This window comes from Coturnix japonica, chromosome 5, assembly GCF_054131305.1.
Source record: "Coturnix japonica strain WE chromosome 5, WE-NBRP24, whole genome shotgun sequence".
NCBI lineage: Eukaryota > Metazoa > Chordata > Aves > Galliformes > Phasianidae > Coturnix > Coturnix japonica.
Window position 1 is genome coordinate 41,710,354 of NC_140667.1, and position 21,456 is coordinate 41,731,809.

Genomic DNA, 21,456 nt, shown 5'->3' on the forward strand with positions numbered 1-21,456 from the left:
CATAAATGGCAAGAAATTATATACAGGTGGACTAGTTGAGTTGATAGAACAGAAAGAAGGAAAAAATGAGAGAGGTGGTTTTGGGGATCAGGGGATAGCACAAAGCAGAGGTTCCCTTTGTGGTGCATGACAGCACCACTACAAAGCCTAATTCAGCCCACGGCCTGGTGCAGATACAGAGCTGCTGCTGCTTCTAGCAGCAGCTAGCAAATAAACTGCAGAAAGGAGACATGGTACAAGAAATGAAGAAGCAGCAAGAAATGAGATAACGGCTGGAGAATGAGACACTGAGAGGTTTAAGTCTCTCATTTTGTACAGACTGCAGCAGGAGCATTGTGTTTTCTGATGATGTGAACCAGTACAGCTTAGCCTTGCTTTATAGATTCTAGTCCACTGTTCCCCCCCAAACAAACAAACCACCAAACAGCCTGACTTACTGCCTGCATTTATTCCTACAATTCATGGTCACTTGTATCAGTTCTGTCCATTGCTTTCCAGTATAAGCAGGACAGGGAAAGACTGCTAACATGAGTTGATAGTTTTTGGAAAAGGGGAACGGTTTTAAACTGAGACAAGGGAGATTTAGGTTAGATATTAGGAGGAAGTTTTTTACACAGAGGGTAGTGACACACTGCAAGGAGGTTGTGGATGCCCCATCCCTGGAGGCATTCAAGGCCAGGCTGGATGTGGCTCTGGGCAGCCTGGTCTGGTGGTTGGTGACCCTGCACACAGCAGGGGGGATGAAACTGAATGATCTTTGAGGTCCTTTTCAACCCAGGCCATTCTGTGATTCTATGATTCTGCAAAGGCTACTGAAACATCCAAAATGACAAAAATCTTCTCAAGGACCTAAGGGGCTGTTCTGCCACTCTTTATGTTCTGTGTAATTTAGATAAATACTTTACAGTGTGATGCATTAATCCTATGTCTGCATTGTTTTCTTTGCAAAATGTATTTGCTTATATGAATTACTGTTATTAGCAGATGTTACAAACAACACTGCACAACTGTTCAGAAACAAACCTATTATAATGTTCAATTTTCTAGCAAGCAACTATGATTACTTTTACCTCCTATTTGTTTGCTTTGCAATTTGTTTGGTTTCTAAAACTTTTGAAATCAGTCCCAGGACTTCATATAGTTATGACTGGATCTTATCTAACCTGGTAAGAAGGTCTCATAGAGCTGATCCCTCCCAGTAACTCCAGGACAAGCCACCACTGCCAAAATTCTACAGCCTGGCATGATGTAGCTAAATATTTGTACAACTGGCCCAAGTTTCCCCTTTGGCTGATATTCTTTAATTCTTCTGAGATGCAGTTTGCCAAGACGCTCAGCTTCCAGTTGCGATTCACAGTTCCTACTAAAGAAACTGCTTTATTTATTCCTTAAACACAGGCTTGCACTGGGTGGTGTTAATGACTCTTCTTCCAGCATTACTGGTTCTACTAAATAAACAAAGCCTCCTACCCCAAAACAGTGTGAAAGTAGTGAAGAAGTGTAAATAGAGCTCTGAAAAAGAGAACAGCTATGAGAAACTAGCCAGAATCCCTTTGGAAAATTCCTAATAGCAATATCTCCTCACCCACACACACATCTTATCCTACCAGCAAAAAAAAAAATAAAGTGGGCAGCAAAGCACTCCTACAGCTCAAGTGCAAGCAGGAAAATTGGACTCCAGTATAAACACAGACAATCTGCAAGATGTGAAACTGTTTTAGGAATAACTTTATGCAGTGAACCTCCAACTGCAGGGAAAGGTCATTTGTAAGGTTTGTTTAGAGCAGTCCAAGACTAAACATTCTGCCAAGTCTTCTGGCTTCCTGAGGCACAACTTTTCCACAGACCCCAATACCTCCTTCAGGAAACACAGTAAGATATTTCAGAAGCCTTGTCTTAAACACCTGCGGTGAAGGATGTAGGAAGTAATACAACAGTATATTCAGTCAAAAATGGGCCGGACCAGAAAAACTTAATTGTCCTCCTCAGTAATTAAATACGTAAGTAAATATAGAGGAGAGAACTTAGGGAGATCACATGTTTTGAGAACTGCAAAACCAAGCTGACTTTTTAAGCACAACTCTACCAAGTAAGTGGATGGAGCTCAAGCTTTGTGTTTTCACTCCATCCTCTGCAGCTGATCTGTATAAGGAATTAGGAACCGTATTCTTCAACAGATGTCTTTGCTGGAGAAGACTTTCCTTTCCTCCTCCACTGCAGCTCCTACACCCATAGGGAAGAAGAATCCAAATGTCAGCTTTCAAGCTTGCAGCTGTTCAGTGCTTCCCACATGAACCCAGAGGCTTCCCTCACCTGCCTGGGAGCTCCCTCAGCACAGAATCCCCTCCACTGTCTTTTTGGCAAATACAGGAGCCAATATGAGGGACAAAGCTGGAAGAGGGGTTTAACTTAATAAATGATACATGACACTCATACCTTGTGCCATCATTTTAATTTGAAGATGCATGTAAAGTGCCAATAAACATGCTCTGTGTCTGCTGAGTGATAATATTCAACACTGTGCAGTGCAAACAGCCATGCCCTTATTTTTTTAATCCTTTCTCTTTAGTCTCCAGTGCACAAGATGCTCAACACAGACAATTATTTTTCCACTTTATCCTCAGTCGACTTCAGTTCATTTCTGTTCTTGGAGAACAGAATTGTGCATTTTATAAGTTCAATACAAATACATCATCTGTAATAGGATCCCAACCAGACAACACTAAACTCCCCTATTTTCCACTGATACTCAAGACTCGTAGCAAATGAGTAGAGGGCTCTTCTCTATGGTTCAACCCATAAAAGACAGAGGATTATTTGGTGTCGCAGTCATTTTATTGTTAGTCACATGCTTCACAGTGGACTCATGTTTCAGGACATGAGTTTCAAACCAGTTTCACTGATTATTTCTACTTCTCTCGAGTGATGAAAATGTACCAACCAGCTTCAAGCTCTGCTTATTTGCACCAAAGCAAAACTATTCATGTTGCATTCACGACTTTACTGAGCACACCGCAAATAGTTAGGTACCTTTTAGGCTGTTTTTCTGCTTTTTGACCACAAACTTCATCAGTTAGTCTTTAAAAATAGAATGCTTCTGATTATTACCAAGACATTTCATGAAATAGATATTCTCTGTTATGTAGTAACAAGAAAACAACATCACGTATTATGCTATTTAAATTACTTATCTAAGAGCTTTAGTGACCTGTTTTATTTCTCTCTTCTATTCTGGTTTCTGTGTACAGCACTCAAATGAACTTTTATCTGTTTTTGCTGTTTCATTCAAGTATAAAAAGGTTTTATTACACAGAATCCTGCCAGTTTTCTCTTCAGACAGTACCAGCCTACCCTCTTGTAGGTCTCCAGGAAAGGGAACTGCTGGATTTCACCAAGAATACCTTGTGCTCAAGCATCCCCTAGTAACTATGACTGTCCTTCTAATCAAACGTCTTCTTCTATGTCTTCATTTTCCAACCATGACACAGGCTATGATTAATTTCTCCTATAAATTCATTAACACGAACAGGAAAGGAACCACTTCCTGCCTACCTATGGTTTAGGTCCCTGTGAACACTATATTCTAGCATGGAGACCAAGAGAAAAATCCATTGCCTCTCTACATAGAAAGATCTACTAAGCACACAGGCTAGTCACATCACTCTCATGTAATCACAAGCACGGGATGGGAAGAATATGTTACATTTTCTGTTTGGGTATGGAAACTTGCCAGCATAACTATTTAACTCCTTCTCACGATGCTTTTATCCATACCTTTTAAGTAAGTTTTATTAGAAGGCAGGCTAATTTCAAATGACCTTTCCTCTTATTTGCTTGTTTAAAAGCATTAGAACTTTTGTATGAAAGACGGCCAGAAGGCAAAAAACATGAACACCCCATAGATTAGCATGTCATTTACTCTGCAAAGAACTTAAAAAAAAAAAAATTCCCCTTGCACAAAGTTAAAAAGAAGAGGGATCCAGACAAGAAGAAAGAATTCAGTACTTTCCTTTTCCCTTTGCATAGTCAGAAAAATAAAAGAGGTTATGCGTAAAAAGCCACCATGGACTGAGCTTGCAGTCTGATAAACAACAATAACCTTTTTCTTGACACTAATTCCTTTATTATATTTTTAGAAGGATATAAAAGCCACTTATTTTTGAAAACTATGATTTCAGGAAAAAGTATAATTTTCACATTTCCTCTGATGTGTTGTGAGCCCTGCTGTGTTATGACATTTCAAGTTTCATCAAGTCACATTAATTTACATTCTCACATGTTTTCTCAGTGGAACCTGCTCTTTGGGTCAATTTTCATTCATTGTTTGATCACTCTAATGTATTTGTATTGCTGAATACTTGGGCCATATTAACTGATCTTCCCGTACCCCATGCTTGCAATTCATTAGCAATCATTTCTCCTCTCTGCATGTAGAAAGAAAAAAGAAATGAGAGAGAGAAAATGAGAGAAAGACAAAGACTTAGAAAGAAAGTGCACAGTAATTTAGAGCAGAGCCTGGGCTGTAGCCTGCTCTGTCACTCAGGATTTGTTTATACCAGCAAATTTTCTCTGGTGCAACCAACATAGAGAAGTGACCCAGTAGGAACCTGTACAATAAACACATTTCTCTGGTTTTAAGACTTCCTTGATTTCACTCTACTATGTTTTGACAAGTGTGCTTGAAGCAGCACAAGTTTTAGAGATTTGTATTGGCATTAAGTAAAACAGTCTGCTGGAGACCATCAGAACAGAAAGCTGTTCTATATTCCAGGCTGGGGCAATGCCAGCATGAGAGCTGAATACCTTTGTGGTGCTGGATTTCGTGGTGCAATTTGGGTCATCTGTGCCTCTTCCACAGGCTGAGGCACAGCACACGCTTGTAGGGCTAAATGCAGCCAAGATCAGTCACTACGCCTCTTCACCCAAACCCCACTGAACCTTGCTGCATATGGTGGTTAGGATTTGGGGTTAGAAGTCTGCCCTAGTGCCAGAAGTCTAAGTACTCAGATTTCTGCTGCCCCTCCACACTCCCTCAGCTTGTGCCTGAGAAAACCAAATAGCCAAATTTGAAATCCTTAAATTCCTGAAGGGCATGTAAAAGTTTGTCCAGAAGCACTGCTTGGATGCTGGTGACAGCAAGAGTAATCCATGTGTTTACATTTAGAGATTAAAGACAGCAGCCAGCCCCAGCAGGACATTATGTCCTGAGATGGAGTGCTGCAAAGGATACTTGTATAAAATGACAGCTGTATACCAGAGGTAGAAGCAGGCTCATTTCTCCAATGAACAGCACTGAAAGGGATTGCTCTTCTGGTGGGGGCAGGGGAAACTAGGAGAGTGAAATTAGGAGCCCAGATATCCTCCCTCTCTCTCTTGATCTCAACCAATGATTGGGGGTGTGTTACATGATCTTAATTAGGCAAAGCCAGTCATCTGGACAGGGTCTCCCATCTTCTCCATCCCCTGTGGACCTGAAGGGCAGGTTTTGCTCTGAGCACTTCCAGCCAGGCCCTCCCTTACCTGCAGTACAAGTGTCTCAGTCCTTGAAGAACTTGGAGCATACAGTGGCTTGTCTGTATGAGAGGCTGGGGATGCTGCACTTCCTTCATTTGCTGTTCTGGCAGCTACAGTCAGTATCAGCCCTACTACAGAAACCAGTGGTCATGGAATAATTCAACCCATGATGGAACCTAAGCATAAAACATTTTCCCACAATATAGTCAATTCAGGCTTAATTAGGACTGAGGAAAGGAATGTCAAAATGCTGAAAGATGCCCTGCCTCATCTCACCTCAGTATTAAATGCACCCCAACTGCATCACCTGCACAGGAAGATACAGGCAAGGCAACTGGACACCTACACTTTGTAAAGACAAAGCTGTTCATTACAGGCCTATTTCATCAGCATGCATCATATTTGCAATTAGTACACGTTGCTCAGCACTGAGTGGCTACACACAATAGTCTCTCTCTCTCTGGCTTGGACTTGGAAAATACGCTACCCCGTATTCTCTGGGTGGAACTGGGATAAATATGGTAACTGGTACTGATGCAAAGCATTACCTTGCCAGCTACTGCATATAATATCCAAACCAATCTTCCTTTTGCCAAAGAACTGTATTTATGACATAATACACTCACAATAGTACACAAGGAAGAGTCCGGAAAGAAGCATTTGACACAGTCCATACCAAAAAACCCTCCTCAATCAAGGGGAAAATAAGCTGTTAAAACCTTCTGAAATCCCTCCCCAGCAGCCTGCTGCAGGGGTGAACAGATTCACTCTTCCTTCAAATCAAAGCCTTTTGTTTCTTCCTTGTGTTTTCCACTCTTCTTTCTGCCTTTACATTGTAATCAATACAATCTAAGCTTAGGGAATATTACCAGAGCCATGATTGCAACCTCTAACATTATAATCCATAGGGTTGCTGGGAGCATTAGAACATTCAGGATAAATTAATTCAGGGTAAGTTAAAGCTTTGAAGCTAGGAGCATCACCAGGCTTTTGAAGCTTAAGCTCTGTTTAGATTACTTGATTAAAGTAGGTCCAAAGCTTCACCAATCAATATACTTTGCTTAGGAACAGAGTTGATACAGAAGCATATTTAATGGGATCTGCAGCACCCCGCCCAGAAGACAGTCCTTGAGAATGAGATAACATGCTGGGGGGTGGGGAGAGGCAAAATCATTGCCATATTTTGTGCATGCCTGCAAAGCTTACTTGCAATGGCTGTAAGAAATACCATGTGAAAGGAGAAAACGAGAAGGGAAACCACTGGGAAATTTTAGACTTGGGAGAATAACTGAACCTTCTTTTAATCTGAAATTCTAAAAAGTGACCTAAGGTGATCAGATCTTTTTACATCCACATCCATGCACTATTAAAGGCACAGGCTTGCCTATTTCAGTTTTGCCACCAGCTGCTGTGGAATTAGGGCTGAGAGTTTGTTTACCTGAATGGCAGCAGCAGCTCTGAAAAGATACTGACATCTTACCTACAGCCAATGCCAAACAGAACACTGTTCTTTGTTCTGAAACAAAGAGCTACAAGTGCCAACTGGTACGTAGGCTTCTCCAGCTCCCATAACGTTATAACTTTTACATAATTTCTCTAAAATACTACAGTTTTAACAGCCCAGTGAACTTTGCTGGGCATTCCACAAAACTGAGAGCAGACAGTACCAACACTGAATTTTGCCACCAAGATCTAGAACACTGTATCCACCATAAATAAAGTTAAAGGCTAGACCTTGAACTGCTTAAATGTCTTATTATCTGTGTACAATTCGGCTGGAAAAGATGTATTTTAGCCTGAACATTAGATCATGCTTGAAAAAAGACCAAAATACAACTTCATGGTATTTTCTTGGTCATCTGAGAATAGGAATATGCAACAGTACACACTACTGAGACTTACAGTAATAGGGGAGAGCCTGGGCTCACCTTTGTCCCTCTTCCTTTACTCCACAGTTATGCCTGCCTGGTGATTCACACATAAAGTTTCCCTCAAGTAAGGATCAGGGAAAGACAAATTAGGAGGTAAGGGAAATCAAAGAACACACACAAAAATGACGAAGATGGCTTCAGTACCAGACCTGGTGGTTGGAAACAAGGCTGTCTTTTGTACTCCAATGGAAAACAGAATCCATTTATACTTCTAATTGAACTGGATTAGACACTTAGACAACTTGTCTGCAGCAGCTATTTAAATGAATTAGTTGTATTTTCCAGCCTATTGAATAGCTAGAAGGTTCTCACTTCACAGCACAGCATTTTCTCTCCACTTCCACCCCAAATCCTAACCCTGGCTCCCATGGTAAGTTTCTTAGTGAAGCAATGCCTTGGCAACACACCCTTTGGCTTTGGCAGCCCCTCTACAGCCTGGGTGCTGCAGCTCTGGGCTTTTCTCCTTCCTAACTCTAATGGTAACAGTGAGCTGGGTATTATCCAGACAACTCTGCCCATGCCCATCTGAAACAGTTCTAAAGGGACAATCCTTTCGGCAGCTACTTCTGCACTTCTCATCTGCCTCAGAATCTGTATTTGATGGACCATACCTGCTTTTAAAAATGAAATATGTTCACCTTTGCACTTTTTTTTTTTTAAATACACAGCACACAGTGATCCTCATGGTGAGCTCTCATGTATTTTAGTGGCATTAACAGCTTGCACAAGCAAACTACCTGAGGTTCTTTGAGGGACCCAAACTTTCCCCGCCTTTGGGCTCGTCACCTTTTCTTCTTCCCCTAAACGCTAAGTGAGAAATTATTATTATTCAGACTTACAAATACAGGTGCAAGTGACTACTTGGCTGTTTCAAGATGAATTGCTTAAAAAACCCAGAAATTTTGCCTACTCTAGAAAATAAATAGTGTCTTTTCTTTTTCCTCCAATGACACTTAATGCTGAAAAGAAGCTGCCTAGCATAGGCTTCAATACCCTATGTTATTCAGCAAGGATCATAGCAGGGCCCTACTTCTTGGCCACTGACTCATTTCACAGCCTGAGGTTCCCTGCAACCCTTCCAGTCGCTGTGAGTACGACTGATGTGAATTACAGGACCAACCTGGCGGAGATGAGTAATTTTCTTCCAGTTAGGTACATTGTCACAGGCTGTTAATTTTACTGCAGTCTCATTTGAAGGGAGTGGGGAAGTAACATGGCAAGGCAGGCAAACAACTACTGCACAGAGATCGGAATACCCAAGCAATTAGGTTTCTTGCTCCTTAAATTTAAGCAGTCCTGTTTTCACATCTGTTTGCACTCCAGCTTACTAAGACAAACACAATACCTGTGTAAGACTGTGCCTTTCTGAGAGGTCAGACTCTAGATTAAGTCTAGGTTAATAGCTGATGGTACATAAATAGAGATAAAAAGAAATGTGAAAGGTAATCTGTACCCAGATTTCATACTAGAGGCAGTCAGCCTGACATCATCTAGAATGTACCACAACTGACCAAAATAAAGAAAAACAAGTTAGTGAGGGAAAAGAAAGGAGGAAGGAGACTCAACTTCTCAGAAGTAGAAATGCATCCTGACACGGTACCCAGGAGTCAGTTGATAATTCTCTTGCAAGTCATCTCATAAATGGCATAATTTCTAGGCTATGACTGTGTTCTCACTCACCAGCCTCCAGGCCGCTGGATGCAGTGATGCTGAGGCTAACCAGTTCAGGAAAAGCCCTCCAGGTATTATGTTAATATTACTTAAGTAGCTGGTGAGGAACCAGACTCCCTGAGCATCCCCAGAGCCTCCAGATGGTGACTGAGAGCCACAGTGTCACACCTATGGAAGCTCTTCTGACATCCAGGGAGCCTTAGTCATACCGTGAGCACCTGGTTTAGATGTTTACAGTTAGGAGTTGTTAAAATGGCTCTGACATCTGCCTATAGAAAGCTAATAGTAAAACCGGTACTGTGTGTTGTCACTTGGGGGATAATCTAGTAAAAATGTTAAGTGAATGCTCTGTCACTGTAATTGCACGTTACTGTTCAGACAGTGGCACTTCATCACTCAGGAGGAAGAAGTCACACAAGGCAGCAGCGGCCCAGATCTCCAGGAACAGCTGCAGTAGTGGGACAAGGGCTGTGGTGGCACAGAACAGGCTGCCATCATGCTTCAGATCAGGTAAAATGCTGTGAGAAGTGGTGAAATCAGATGGGATTGCCTGTCTTGCCCAGGGTACTCAGGTACTCTCTGGATTCCCCCTTTTTTCCCCCCTCAGAAGTCCCTAGCTCAACACGGAGTGTATCTATGTGGAGACCCAGCCCAGAGCAGAGCTCATAGTCAACCCTGTCCAGGCAAACCTGCCTAAGGCACACGTGCATCCTGAAATGTGGTTCAGATCACCATTCATTCCCCCAGGATGAAGTCTCTCAAAACTCAGAAAGGTCTCATGGAGGCAAAGCCATCCTGATTTCCAGTGTCAGATCCTAGCACATGCTTCTGACAGGGCTTCCCTTGCCCAGAGCTCCGGGATGTCTCAGCCAACACCAGAAACCTCTGTTCTGCCACATTTATCTCCTCTGCAGTCAATGGATGCTTTCCCTACTCTTCCCACTCACTGCTTGCAAAGCTCAGCGATTCAAAATGTCTGAGTCCAATGTCTTTCAGATAATATTTCCCAAATCCAGTTTATGCATAGCAGATCTCCAGCTGTACAGGTCAGGAGAGACAGCAGACAGGGCCCACCTGCAGCAGGCCAGGTCTCTCCCTACAGTGGAAGATCTTACAACACTGCATTACACAAACCCCATTGTATCTGAATATGCTCCAAGTAGTGTGGCTGTGGTAACTAAGGTGGTGAATGAATTAGGTTAGAATAAGCAAGTGCATTAATCAGTATGTCAATAGCAGAAAAAAATGCTATTTTTAAAGTCACCAAACAGCACCATTCTTTATTATGATTGCAGATTATGCAAGACGATGATTAAAATCGTGTCCCTGCATCAAAGACAGATCCATGTTTTAGAGGTACAGAAACAAAGTTGCTGAGGAACGAGAGGAGACAGCATTATTTTATATGGCTCTCTCCGTTTGCATTTCCTAACAAAGCAGCTGCAGCATCAACCTCTTCCAACTCACACTACTTCTTCTAGGCAACATTTTGCCAAAAAAACATTTAAGATCAGCTGAGCACTACTGGGAATGTCAGCTCAGAAGAAACCTTCTGCATCTCACCCCAGCACTCAGAGGAGTCACCAGGTGCCCTTCATGTGCAGCGCTGATGCCTACAGTACCTCCAGCAGAAGTATTTCACTCATTGTACACCACTTTGTTGAAGATTCTGCACTTTGAGACCAATCTACCAAAAAACAATGCTGCCCTTTTCAATCACAGCTACTTGGAAAAAGCCTCTAGAAACTGTCATTAAAGAGTTGGCAAGAGCGCTGCTTATGATGATAAGCAGAGATTTTAAAGATCCGTGTTTACAGCCTCTTGCACTGTAATGCTCGGATTGCTGTATTTACCGTCATTATTTGATTTCTTACACCACAGTGGAGAGCAGCACTGCTGATCAAATATAAAGAGGCAGCCAATCCCGACGCAAATAGAAATATAACAAAGCCTACACATTCACAGGCAATCAGAACTATGTCAAACAGCATAAGAGAAAAAGCACAGTATATGTCTGTTGTTAACTCAGACAAACGTTTGTCTCACAGTGTTTTCATAGTTTCTCACCGTTGTTAATCAATCATCAGCTGTAAGTTAAGATGAAGTTCTAAAATGCTTTAATTATCTTATGTAGGAAACACACCCAATTATAGCATTATGCGTTATTAAAGCTGAGGAGTTATTCATTTACAGCAGCTTTTTACAAAGCAGACACAACAGAAACTGTTATTATTTGATTTCCTGGCATAAAAAGATCTCAAACACACAGAATAAAAGCCATTTGCCATTATCTGCATTACATTTTCTGATTACTTTCTAGATAGCTTCACCAGACAACACACATAGGCAAGCAGTAGCGTCACACATACCCTTCCCTGTAGGGACACCAAACTGATACAACATGAAGACCATGCAGACAGGCACTTTGCACTTACCCATTCTGTCCAAGATGTCCTCCTCCTGCAGACTGCTGAGGTGAAGTTGGGCACACACCACCTTCCACCAGCTAGGCCTCCTCTGCCTGCTCTGCTCAGGAACTCCTCAGCCTCACACTGAGGGCTGTGATGTACCTCTGCCACAGCAAGGAGGTGGCTGGAGTGGCCCCTGAAAAATCATACTGCCATGCAGGGAGCATTAGGCAGCAGCAGCTATCAATACCTCAGGGGCTTTGGTGGGTACATGCCTCTGTGTTCTCCTCAGAGTATGAGTATGGTCCAAAGCACCCTGAGAGTGCTTCAGCCTGCAGACATAGCTCAGCTCATACCCTCAGACAGCCACTGAGGGGCTGTGGTAGCCGGGAGAATGCAGGTTTCAGCCTGAGGGCCCTCCCAAACTGCAGCCTTGAGTCAGTCACACTAAGAACCGAGCAGCTCTGAGCTGAGGTCAACAACAAGGAGGAACCAGCTGAGCACCATCACTGCAAACGAGCAGAGTAGGACAGGTGCACTTAATGAGGGATCTTGCAAATCTGAGGGCTGGAAATCCACTTCATAGCAAAAGAGGTGTCTCTGAGAGACAGACTATAGTCTATAAATCACTCATGTTGCAGCTTGGACACCTCTCAGGGCCTGTGTCCTTCAGTGGTCTGTTCATGGGCAAGGGCTGCCCTTAAGATAGAGGAGCTAAGCAGCAGAAGTGCCTCACAGAAGTCCCTTGGGCTGCTCACACTGCCTTGCAGCTTGCCAGAGCCATTCTGACAAACTGTGTAACCTGTGGTGAAAACAAGGATGTTCAATGCTGGTGATAGGACAGGTGTTCGCCTAAGTGGCTGATTGTTTGTGTGCTTTCTCAATACCCAAATGAGCAATCAGCACCTTGTGTTAATTGACAATAACGTGAAATTTGCCACTTGAGACCGTTTTGCCCACAACAGACGAAATTTGAGGCTGCACAAAAAGCGACAAAGTAGCACTGCCGGGGTTTGGCTTGCCTTGTGTGGAAGGCCTGGGGCAAACATCTTGGGTCCTCCTGCAGCCCCCTGAAATAAGCCTCTGTTTAGAAGCTGGAACCTCTGTTGTGCTATGGGAGGCAGGTATCTCCTATATGGCATTTCTCTGCGTGTCCTGAGGTGCTGCAGGTCACGAGGCCGTGGGCACCATGCAGCACAATGGTGGCCGGGCTGGCAGTAGGAGGGGAGCCAAGATGGCGTGGAGCAGAGATATGTGTATTGTCTTCACCAGTCTCCTCTCAGTCTGAGCTTTTTGTTCCTCACCTTCAATCTGTTGCTGCCACAGCAGATGCTGAGAATACAAAAGGAAACTTGTGCAGCTCTAAGTAGTGGCAGGAAAAATTTTTGTTAGACAAAAGCATTCTTCTCAGGCTCTTTACAAGTTAAATCCACATCTTCATAGAGCCCACATTGAAACACCAACACCTGGGGAACAGTTTATAAGATTTTGCTCTTCAGATTTGCTTTAACCGGGGAAAGCTACAAGGCCACTGCTATTCCTTTGAATCCTTTATTGTTTGCCTTCTGAAGAGATGACTTGTTTGCTGTTTCCCCTGCTCCAGCCTCACGTTGGCTGGTAGAGCCATGCAGATGCATTGAGTGGCCTGGGTGTACAGCACTGATCCCTGTGGCAGATTATTCCTACTGCAGTTAAAAATATGGGTAACATCCCACTGGGACTAGAAGTACTTAAAAATGAAGCAATTCATTTGTGGGGAAAAAAAAACCCAATGCTGTTTTTCCTCTATAATACCTGAGTGTATTTTGAAGACAACACTCACAAAACTACAACTGTTCAATTGATGCAACTCAGTAATTTTTATTGCAACTGGAAGACAATACATCACAGAAACTTTATGGTAGGTTTTGGGAAAGTGTTATTTACAATAATAATTGATGAAGTAGTTTGTCTTTGGCAATATGATTACACATCAAGAAAATGTAAAATGCAAGTATGCCTCTAAATCAACATTTTCATATTCCCTAAAGATCAGCTGATTGCACTTGTCTTCGGACTGCTCATTTAGGTAAACACAAATACAACTTAACATCACTGTTCATTCCCCATCACAGTTTGTATTTTAATATTGATGAAATCGGCAGTTTCAGACGCCAAGTACAGGAAAAAAAAATTGGCTTATCGCTGTACTAAATTAACATATTGGCCAGTTAAGGTCCTGTGACCCTCAAGCATCGATATTAAATCTCTTGGTCTTTTGATTGCTTTATCACTTTTTTTTTTTCTTTTTTTTTCTGTAAAACAAAATATTTCAGAAATTACAGATCAGAGTATAAAAAAAATGTACAAGTCCATAATGCTTTTCATACACACACAAATCATTCCCCCCGACATTTTACATCATGGCAGTTTTAAGTAGTGAGTGTGAATGATGCAGGCATGGAACTGGTTATCAGGTACAGGTATTACTTTCAATTGTCATCCCACACACATAATGAAAAACATACAATGCTCTGTGAACTTAAACATGTACTGAAGTTCAATGGTTAATCTGAAAGAAAACAAATGTCTTGGGATTTTAGGCCAGAGTAAAGAGATTCCCATTTCTAGATATTGGCCGTCCCAGAACGCAACACGTAATTCTGGCACAAGTTGCAGCCATCCCTTAAGCCCTCAGACGATGAACTCTCAGACTGCTGGCCTGATCCAACGGGCAATGAAATCAAGTGAAAAACTGAAACAGAAACGCCTCCCACTGTCCGTGAGAGGCTGCTCCATCAGGCCCGTTTCCCCTTTTTGTAGAAGGAAACGTGATACAGTAGAAAAACCATTATGTAGCTTCAGATAAATACTTCTTGTTTCAATGCTAAACAAAAACAAAACCCAAGCTCCCCAAACCGGGAAAGGCTACTTATTAGAACAGCTCAAGGTGACCTTTAGATCGTTTCTGGTTTTAAATGTACACCAGCAAAATACAGCACCATAGACACATTAGGTTGAGACTTTTTTTGGTCAGTGAAGCTAGTACTTGTTGGCTGAACTGTGGAAGAATTGTAAGGTTGTGTACATGATAAAGCAACCCAGCTGACAAGTCTCTGCTTAATTCAAGAATAACCAGTACTAGAAGTAAAAATGCAAAAAAGAAGAAAAAAAAACCCTAATAAACCACCATAATTAATACTTTCTAAATAAAAGGGGATTAGCAGATGAATTCACAAATGTATGCAGATTTATACAGAACACCGAATGTTGTGTGTAAATCCTTATAAACTCCAGCTTAAAACAGAAACACACAAACGTATAGTTTGACTTACACATTCCATTTCAAAGGAAAAGAGACATCATTACAACTCGGTAACTGTGCTAAATGCAATAGAAACCAAACAGAAATTCAAAGTTTGGCAGATAACTAAGAAGAGGGTTATCACTTAGGTTATATAGCAAAGTGTTGATGTATATTACATAGAGTAGTATAAATAATAAAAAAGTATTATTTAAATTAGATCACAGTGCTGCATTATGTGCATAACAGTGTTTGATATATTACTGGAGGGCCGTGAAGAACACTACTAAAACTTAACTGGTCAGACAGTCAACACTGATATTCTGTTACAATCAAGAGGATGTATGGTTCAAATGCTCGTTCGGTGGCAAAGTCAAGAAGAAGTTTTAAAACCATTTCCTATAAAGCATGCCCGCGAGCTGTTGGAGCAGCTCACTGTGTGGCACACTCCAAGGAATGTCTGCATTCTCCATGAAGTGAAGTAAATTGCATTGCATCTGGAATTGTAAATGCATTCTCTCTGTACTTTAATCCTGGAGCACAGGAAAGCAACGTTTTAAAAAACTACTTGGGCCAGATCAAAGGAAAAATGGTAATAATAAAACTGTATGGATTTTCAAGAACACTTGGGTGTCCGCAGCTCTGCTGACTGCAAAGGAGACCAGACACCCAGAGGCTCCAGGAAATCCCAGACTGTGCATATCTACACATTTAGATACAGAAATACTTCCAGAAAAATCTTGATGATTTGGCTATGGAGAAAATGGCCATTTTTATCCATGGTGCCGTTTGGCACACAACTTAGTATGTTCAAGTACGTTGACACCCCTCTACCTCACTCTGGTAAAGAATGCAGCCCACAGGGTTTCCTTGTATCTTTTGCAAAGGTAGACAGTAATTCACTTGAACATTGGAAGCTCATGCACCTCCTTTGGGATTCTTTTCTCCCATTTTAAGACAGGAGTCAGCCTATGGACGTCACTTGAATTACCAGAGAGAATACAGTCACAGGCTAGTTCTGTGGTCCTAAACAGCATGCCTCATTTCTCTGCAAAGCTCTGCTGATCTTGACAGAACTACTGCTGGTTTTACCAGAAGTTCAGCATCAAAATGCTTTCAGAAACAGCTACGGGATGTTGTATTAAAGCTGTTCAAGAACTGTGCCTAAATTTCTAAGTGCAGGCAAAAATCTGCATCAAAATGACTTCCCACGAGAACATCCAACTGCTTGCAGCATGCAAACGTCACCAACAGATTTCACCTCCCTGCAGACTCCCGTGAAATCTGCTTGTGGCATTAGCTCTGGACTGCAAGAGCTTCTCCCTGCAGAGGGTATATTCCAAGGGAGCTCCTGGTGAAGTCTGAGTGACCCTTACAACACACGTCCATACGAAACTTGCCACTAAATGCTTGCTGACCTACCAGGATTCCTCTAGTCCCCACCTGTTCTGGAGAACCATTAATTTGGCAATACTGATAAGAGTGAGGAAACAGAAAGTTGAGAGATTCTATGACTTCTCACCCCCAAATGGCTTAATAAAGAAAGGAAACAAGCAAAACCCAACCACCGCATGTCTGGCAAGTGAGAGAGCTTGTAATACAGTGCAATTACCACTCAGTTTTGGCATGACTCACTGAAAGGAGAGACAATTGGGTTGAGGAGATGACTTTTTGTTTGTTTGTTTTCTGGAAAAAAAACAAACACTCAATTCCTGTTAAAAATAGAATAATAATAATAATAACAGATGGAACTTTTCTGATGGCTGAAGCTGCCATTTTTAGCTGGCCACAGAAATGTTTCAAAAGGTGACTCATAAATATTTTATACAAGCCCAAATCATCTGCTCGTCAATAGTCAGAGGAAGCATCGATAAAAGACAAGTTCGTTTTCAACTCCAGAAATCATCTGTTGATGACATCAGCACTCAGCCAAACTGTGAACTCCTCAACAGATCGAATGAGGAGGAACACATTTCACATGAAAGCAGACACCTGCCAACAGTTTACATTTACCAGCAAGTATAAAAGGAAGGTGTTGAAGTCTTAGATAGATTAAATATGTGTATACTTATAAAGATAACCTGCTTAATTAGATATTTATGCAAAATGACCAATTTCTAAGGTAATATAATACTAGTGGTAATTATATATTTAGCCACAAAGAGTCCACATTAATGAATGGTACTTGCTGCGCAGCAGACACTCATCTTGTTTGCACTGATGTACTGCAGTCAGTAAAAATGCTTTGGAATTAGTGTTGTGACTGGGCAGGATCTGGCCACCAGCAGACAACCACATTGCTCTCTCTGGAGGAAAGAAATGGCAGAGCCCCATTTTCAGTGCATTTTCTGCTATGAATTTGACTTCTAAATGTTGCTTTCTGATATACATTAAAAGACCTCCTTGGTGGAACATTAATGCATTAATGAGCAAAGGTGGTGGCAAGCTGGTACTGCACTGCTTTGTATTTCAAATGATTGCTCTCAAAGTTCATAAAACAATGAAGAACCAAATTCTCCTGTGCAGGACTGTGTGGTTCAATGCCTGTGCACTCTGCCTGCAGACAGAGTGGCCTGGGACTGTCCCATTCTGATCACACTGAGAGGGCTCTGTCGAAAAGGGAAGATATGGCTCATCCATCTCCGTGCTCCACGGCCAACAGAAAACATTGTTTTCCCCAACTTTATCTCAAAGGCTGTTGGCAGCCAACAGGTTTCATACCTGCGTACTCCAATTGTAATACACTGGCCATCAGCCCTTCATGCCTCAGCCCCAGGACCAGTAAACAGGAGAGCACAGAGCTGCTCCTTGCACCATCCTTGGCTCTCTCCTTCCTTATCTGCATAGCTGGCAATTGTGCTGGGCTCCAGCAGCTGTCAGACAACCCTTGACAAGGCAGGTCCTGGATCCCAGGGCACACTGAGTGAGATGGGAGGAGAGGCACAATTTTGGTGCACCGCCCCCAGCGTGGCCCTGTTCTTTGTATTACAAAACATCTGTGGAGCATGAGACGGCTGCCAGATCCAGCCCAGCCGACCCATTGGTCTTTCCACTTCCTAACTGCATATACACCAAATGCAACTCTCCTTTCACTCCACTGAGCGGGAAGTCAGATTCTTCCCTAACTCACTCTTCAGGAACTAGATCCACCTTAAGTGGTGCTGCTGACTGGAACAGTTTTGGGGATACAAACCTGTATTCTTTAACAGAAACCATTTCATTCTGTTAAGTGGCAGGGTTTTCCAGTCCCTGGGGTTTCCTCCTTGTCCCTAAGATATTCTTTATGGAACGTTTTCATGCCAAACTGACAAATCCAGGTGAGAGAGACTGTATTATCTATTTCACGGCTTCCCTCCTCTGCACGGATCTCCAATCTAAGAATCACCGTGCCAGGAGAGAAGCCCTATACCTGAATCACACCCTCTGTTGCACTGTTTTTTTTCTCGGGACACCTCAATAAGGCTCTTAAGAACTTCATTTTCTCACGGCAAATTAGCAAAGCTATTTTCATGTCTACTTATTCCTGAATCAAATCAGAGAGTTCTCCTCAATTAATCTCCCATTATTCTCTTGATTCTGTCATACACACTCACTACTAAACTTGCCCTCAGATTATTGCGTCATGTTACACATGTACAGACGAAGAAAGGACACACTTTTACTTATTTTTCTTTTTTTTTTCTTTTTTTTTCTTTTTTTTAAAGAGAAGTAGGGAGAGGGGGCTGAATGTGCAGACAAGGCAGTATAATTCAACCATCCAAGCCCTACCAGAGCATGAAGATTTTATTTTTTAATATTGCAGAGTAAGTTTCCCAACAGTCAGTGTTTGTCCCTGAAGAAGGTTAAACCTTAAACACCTGCTTCAAAAAAAAAAAAAAAAAAAGAAAGAAAACCATAAAAATAAAAATTAAAATAAAAATAATAAAAAAAAATCCACAACGAAACAACCCAACGACAAAAAAAAAAAGAACCAAAATGAAACAAAAAAGAAAATAAACCAACCAAACTCTAAGCCTAAGGGCTTAAAAATTAGAGGCATAGCCTTTTTCTCTATTTTCTATATTTATATGAAAATAATTCATGCTTCATGCTAAATACATTATTTACCTTACAAGACCTCTGTCATCTTTGAATAAAAAAAATGGTTTGCTTTTTGTGTTCCCCCCCTTCCAAAAGGAATCCATGCGGTGTGGATCGTTTTTGTTTTGTTTGTTTTTCCTGCTGGCTACGCTGGTTGAATCTGGAAATCTGTCATTGTTTTTGCACAGATGAATCCTGACCGACAGTAACTGCAACGCTCGCTTCTGAGGGCAGCGTAGGAGCTGTTCTGTTGAACTCAGCTTCACTGATCATCGATATGCTTTCCTGTTGCTTTTGTTTCAATTACAGAATAATACTAATGGCAGGTTTTGTAGCTTCTTCTTTTTTTTTTTTTCCCCCCCCCCCTTCAGTTAGATCAAATATTTGATCCACAGAAAAGGATTCTGATTTATTTTCTTCCTTAATATCTACTGTAATTTCTTAGACTTGATTGCTTTTCACTCAGGCAGTTTAGAAGACACAGCTTGTTTTTCCCTATACTATTATTTTTTGCACGCAGTGCCAATCTTCGGGCTTATGGCTTTTTGAACATTCAGTAAATTTAATATAGAAGACAGAACTCAATGATTAGCTATTAACAGTGCCCCTTCCCATTCCCCCCCCAGCCCCCCGCCATTTCTTTTCATTATTTCACTGAAACTCATTGCATACACAGTTCAAACTTCCCAAAACTTAAAAGTCACCAGTCTTCACGCTATTAGCCACATACAGTACACGAAGCACTACAAGTGCATTACAGTATGCACAGTTGCCACCAGTGGCTGTTCAAAGACTTCTATGGCACGGTGAATCCGAGTGCCATCAGATGGTCTGTGGTTTGGTGTGAGAAGTACACGCCTTCTCCTTCCCCCAAATCTCTTTATTCACATTCACTCACATCCCAATTGTAAGGCCGTTAAAAAAAACTCTTTAAGGGCTAGGCCTGAATGACTACTAAATTATGCAATCTCTTCTAGTGTAAGAGAGATTTCCAAGTGCCCAATCTTATCCCATCACAACAATGTTGATGTCACTGCGTATTCAACCATGCATTTTCTGACAAGCCGGAGAAAGCAATGGCGATTTTGGCTTTTTTTTGTTGCTGTTGTTAACTTTTTGTCTTCGGGTAATGAAAAGCTTTTGTAAATTAGCTGAGTGTCAGTATGAGTTCTATGGCTTCAATCTCCTTTAAAAGTAAAAATCTTAAGGGTCAAAAAAAAAAAAAAAAAAAAAAAAAAGGAAAAAAAAGGAAAGAAAAAAAAAGAAATAAAACCAAATAGAAAGAAAAACAAAAAAGGAATAATTGCTGATATTGCCACAAATCATTAGAATTCACCTGACGTGCTGAAACAAAACTTTGTAAGTTCAAACAAATCATTGATTTGTTCTAATTTTTTGTGGTTTCCTTTTGCTCTTTCTGCCCCTTTGCCGTCCGATTGGTGATGTTATTCAAACAGGATCGAATTCCCGCTAAATGCAGGAGAGATCCCGCTGCTTCTTTCATCTCCTCATCGTCACTCTCAGGGGGCTTTTCTGTACGTCTCTTTTTAAGAGGCAGTGTGTCACTTGGTACTTTTTTCGCCTTCATTAAATGTTGCCTTTTCTTGTGCTGGGATGCATACCCACTGTCAGCTAAAGAATCCTTGGTCTCCTTCCGATTTTGCTTCTTGTCCTCCTCTTCTGTTTCACTATGGCTCTCGTGGCTCTGGAAGCTGACTTCACTTCCTTCACTGCTGTCTTGGCTACCTTTAGTTGCAAATTCATACTGGTCATCAGCAGAGGAAGAGGAAACGGAGTCACTAGCAGGCGATGTGCTCCTGTGGTTGGAAGATTTGGCACTGCTGTAGTTGTGATCCTCCTTCGGGTCGCCGCTAACAACTGGAGAGCCACACGACTGTTCGCTTTCTGTCCGCATCCGGCAGTTTGTTATCCCATTCCTGGAAAAGCAAGTGGAAGTTGTTGTAAAAACCACAGGGAAGTAAACCTTGCTTCAGTGCAAAAGATAATAAGGCAAAAACAACTGTCAGATAATCAAAAGTTATGATTTTTGAAGTAACATCCACAAACGCCGCTTTCAAAGACTGACTTTTTGCAATTGCTTGCAAATTGGACTCTACACATCCATCAAGGCAAAAGATATGTGGCAGTACAAGAGGCAGGAGCAAGGAGGGTGGCCGTAAGAGGTGATGTCTGAGCAGTCCTGATCTGCGTTTTAAAAGAATAACTAAGAAGTTTTATCTACTAGAATTTAAATAAGTTCTGATGAGCTGTATAAATATCCTCCAACCTTTTCAAATGACGCTGCTAAAAACATGGGGAAGAGACACCAACTTCCTGCTGCTCTGCCTTTGCCTCCTCTCACAGACTCTTTCTCAGCTCTGCCATTCCCAGGTAGGAGGATTTCAGCTGCAATCTCTGCAAGGACCAACAAGATACTAAAATGTGCTCAAAAACAAACAGTACCAAAAACTCTAATTTCCCTTTAGAAGTTTTCATTTTCCTCTTAGGCTTTATAGCACTCAACGCGGTGGGAACTACAGCAGCACAATATATTTAAAAATTAATGGTG

The 21,456-nt window shown here is 41.7% G+C and overlaps 1 protein-coding gene across 26 annotated transcripts in view; it reads right to left on the reverse strand.

The window, feature by feature from the left end:
• Window positions 1-13,359: 13,359 nt before the first annotated feature.
• FOXN3 (forkhead box N3) overlaps window positions 13,360-21,456 on the reverse strand; it is a 182,734-nt gene continuing 174,637 nt past the window's right edge. For 22 of the 26 annotated variants that reach the window (XM_085549342.1, XM_085549334.1, XM_085549335.1 and 19 more), the window contains one exon: window positions 13,360-20,824. In XM_085549342.1, the coding sequence (XP_085405468.1) occupies window positions 20,275-20,824 (550 nt within the window). In that variant the 3' untranslated portion in view covers window positions 13,360-20,274. Of the gene's footprint in view, window positions 20,825-21,174; window positions 21,303-21,456 lie in introns of all 26 variants that reach the window. The other 4 variants (XR_014946755.1, XR_014946756.1, XR_014946757.1 and 1 more) reach the window with 2 other exon arrangements.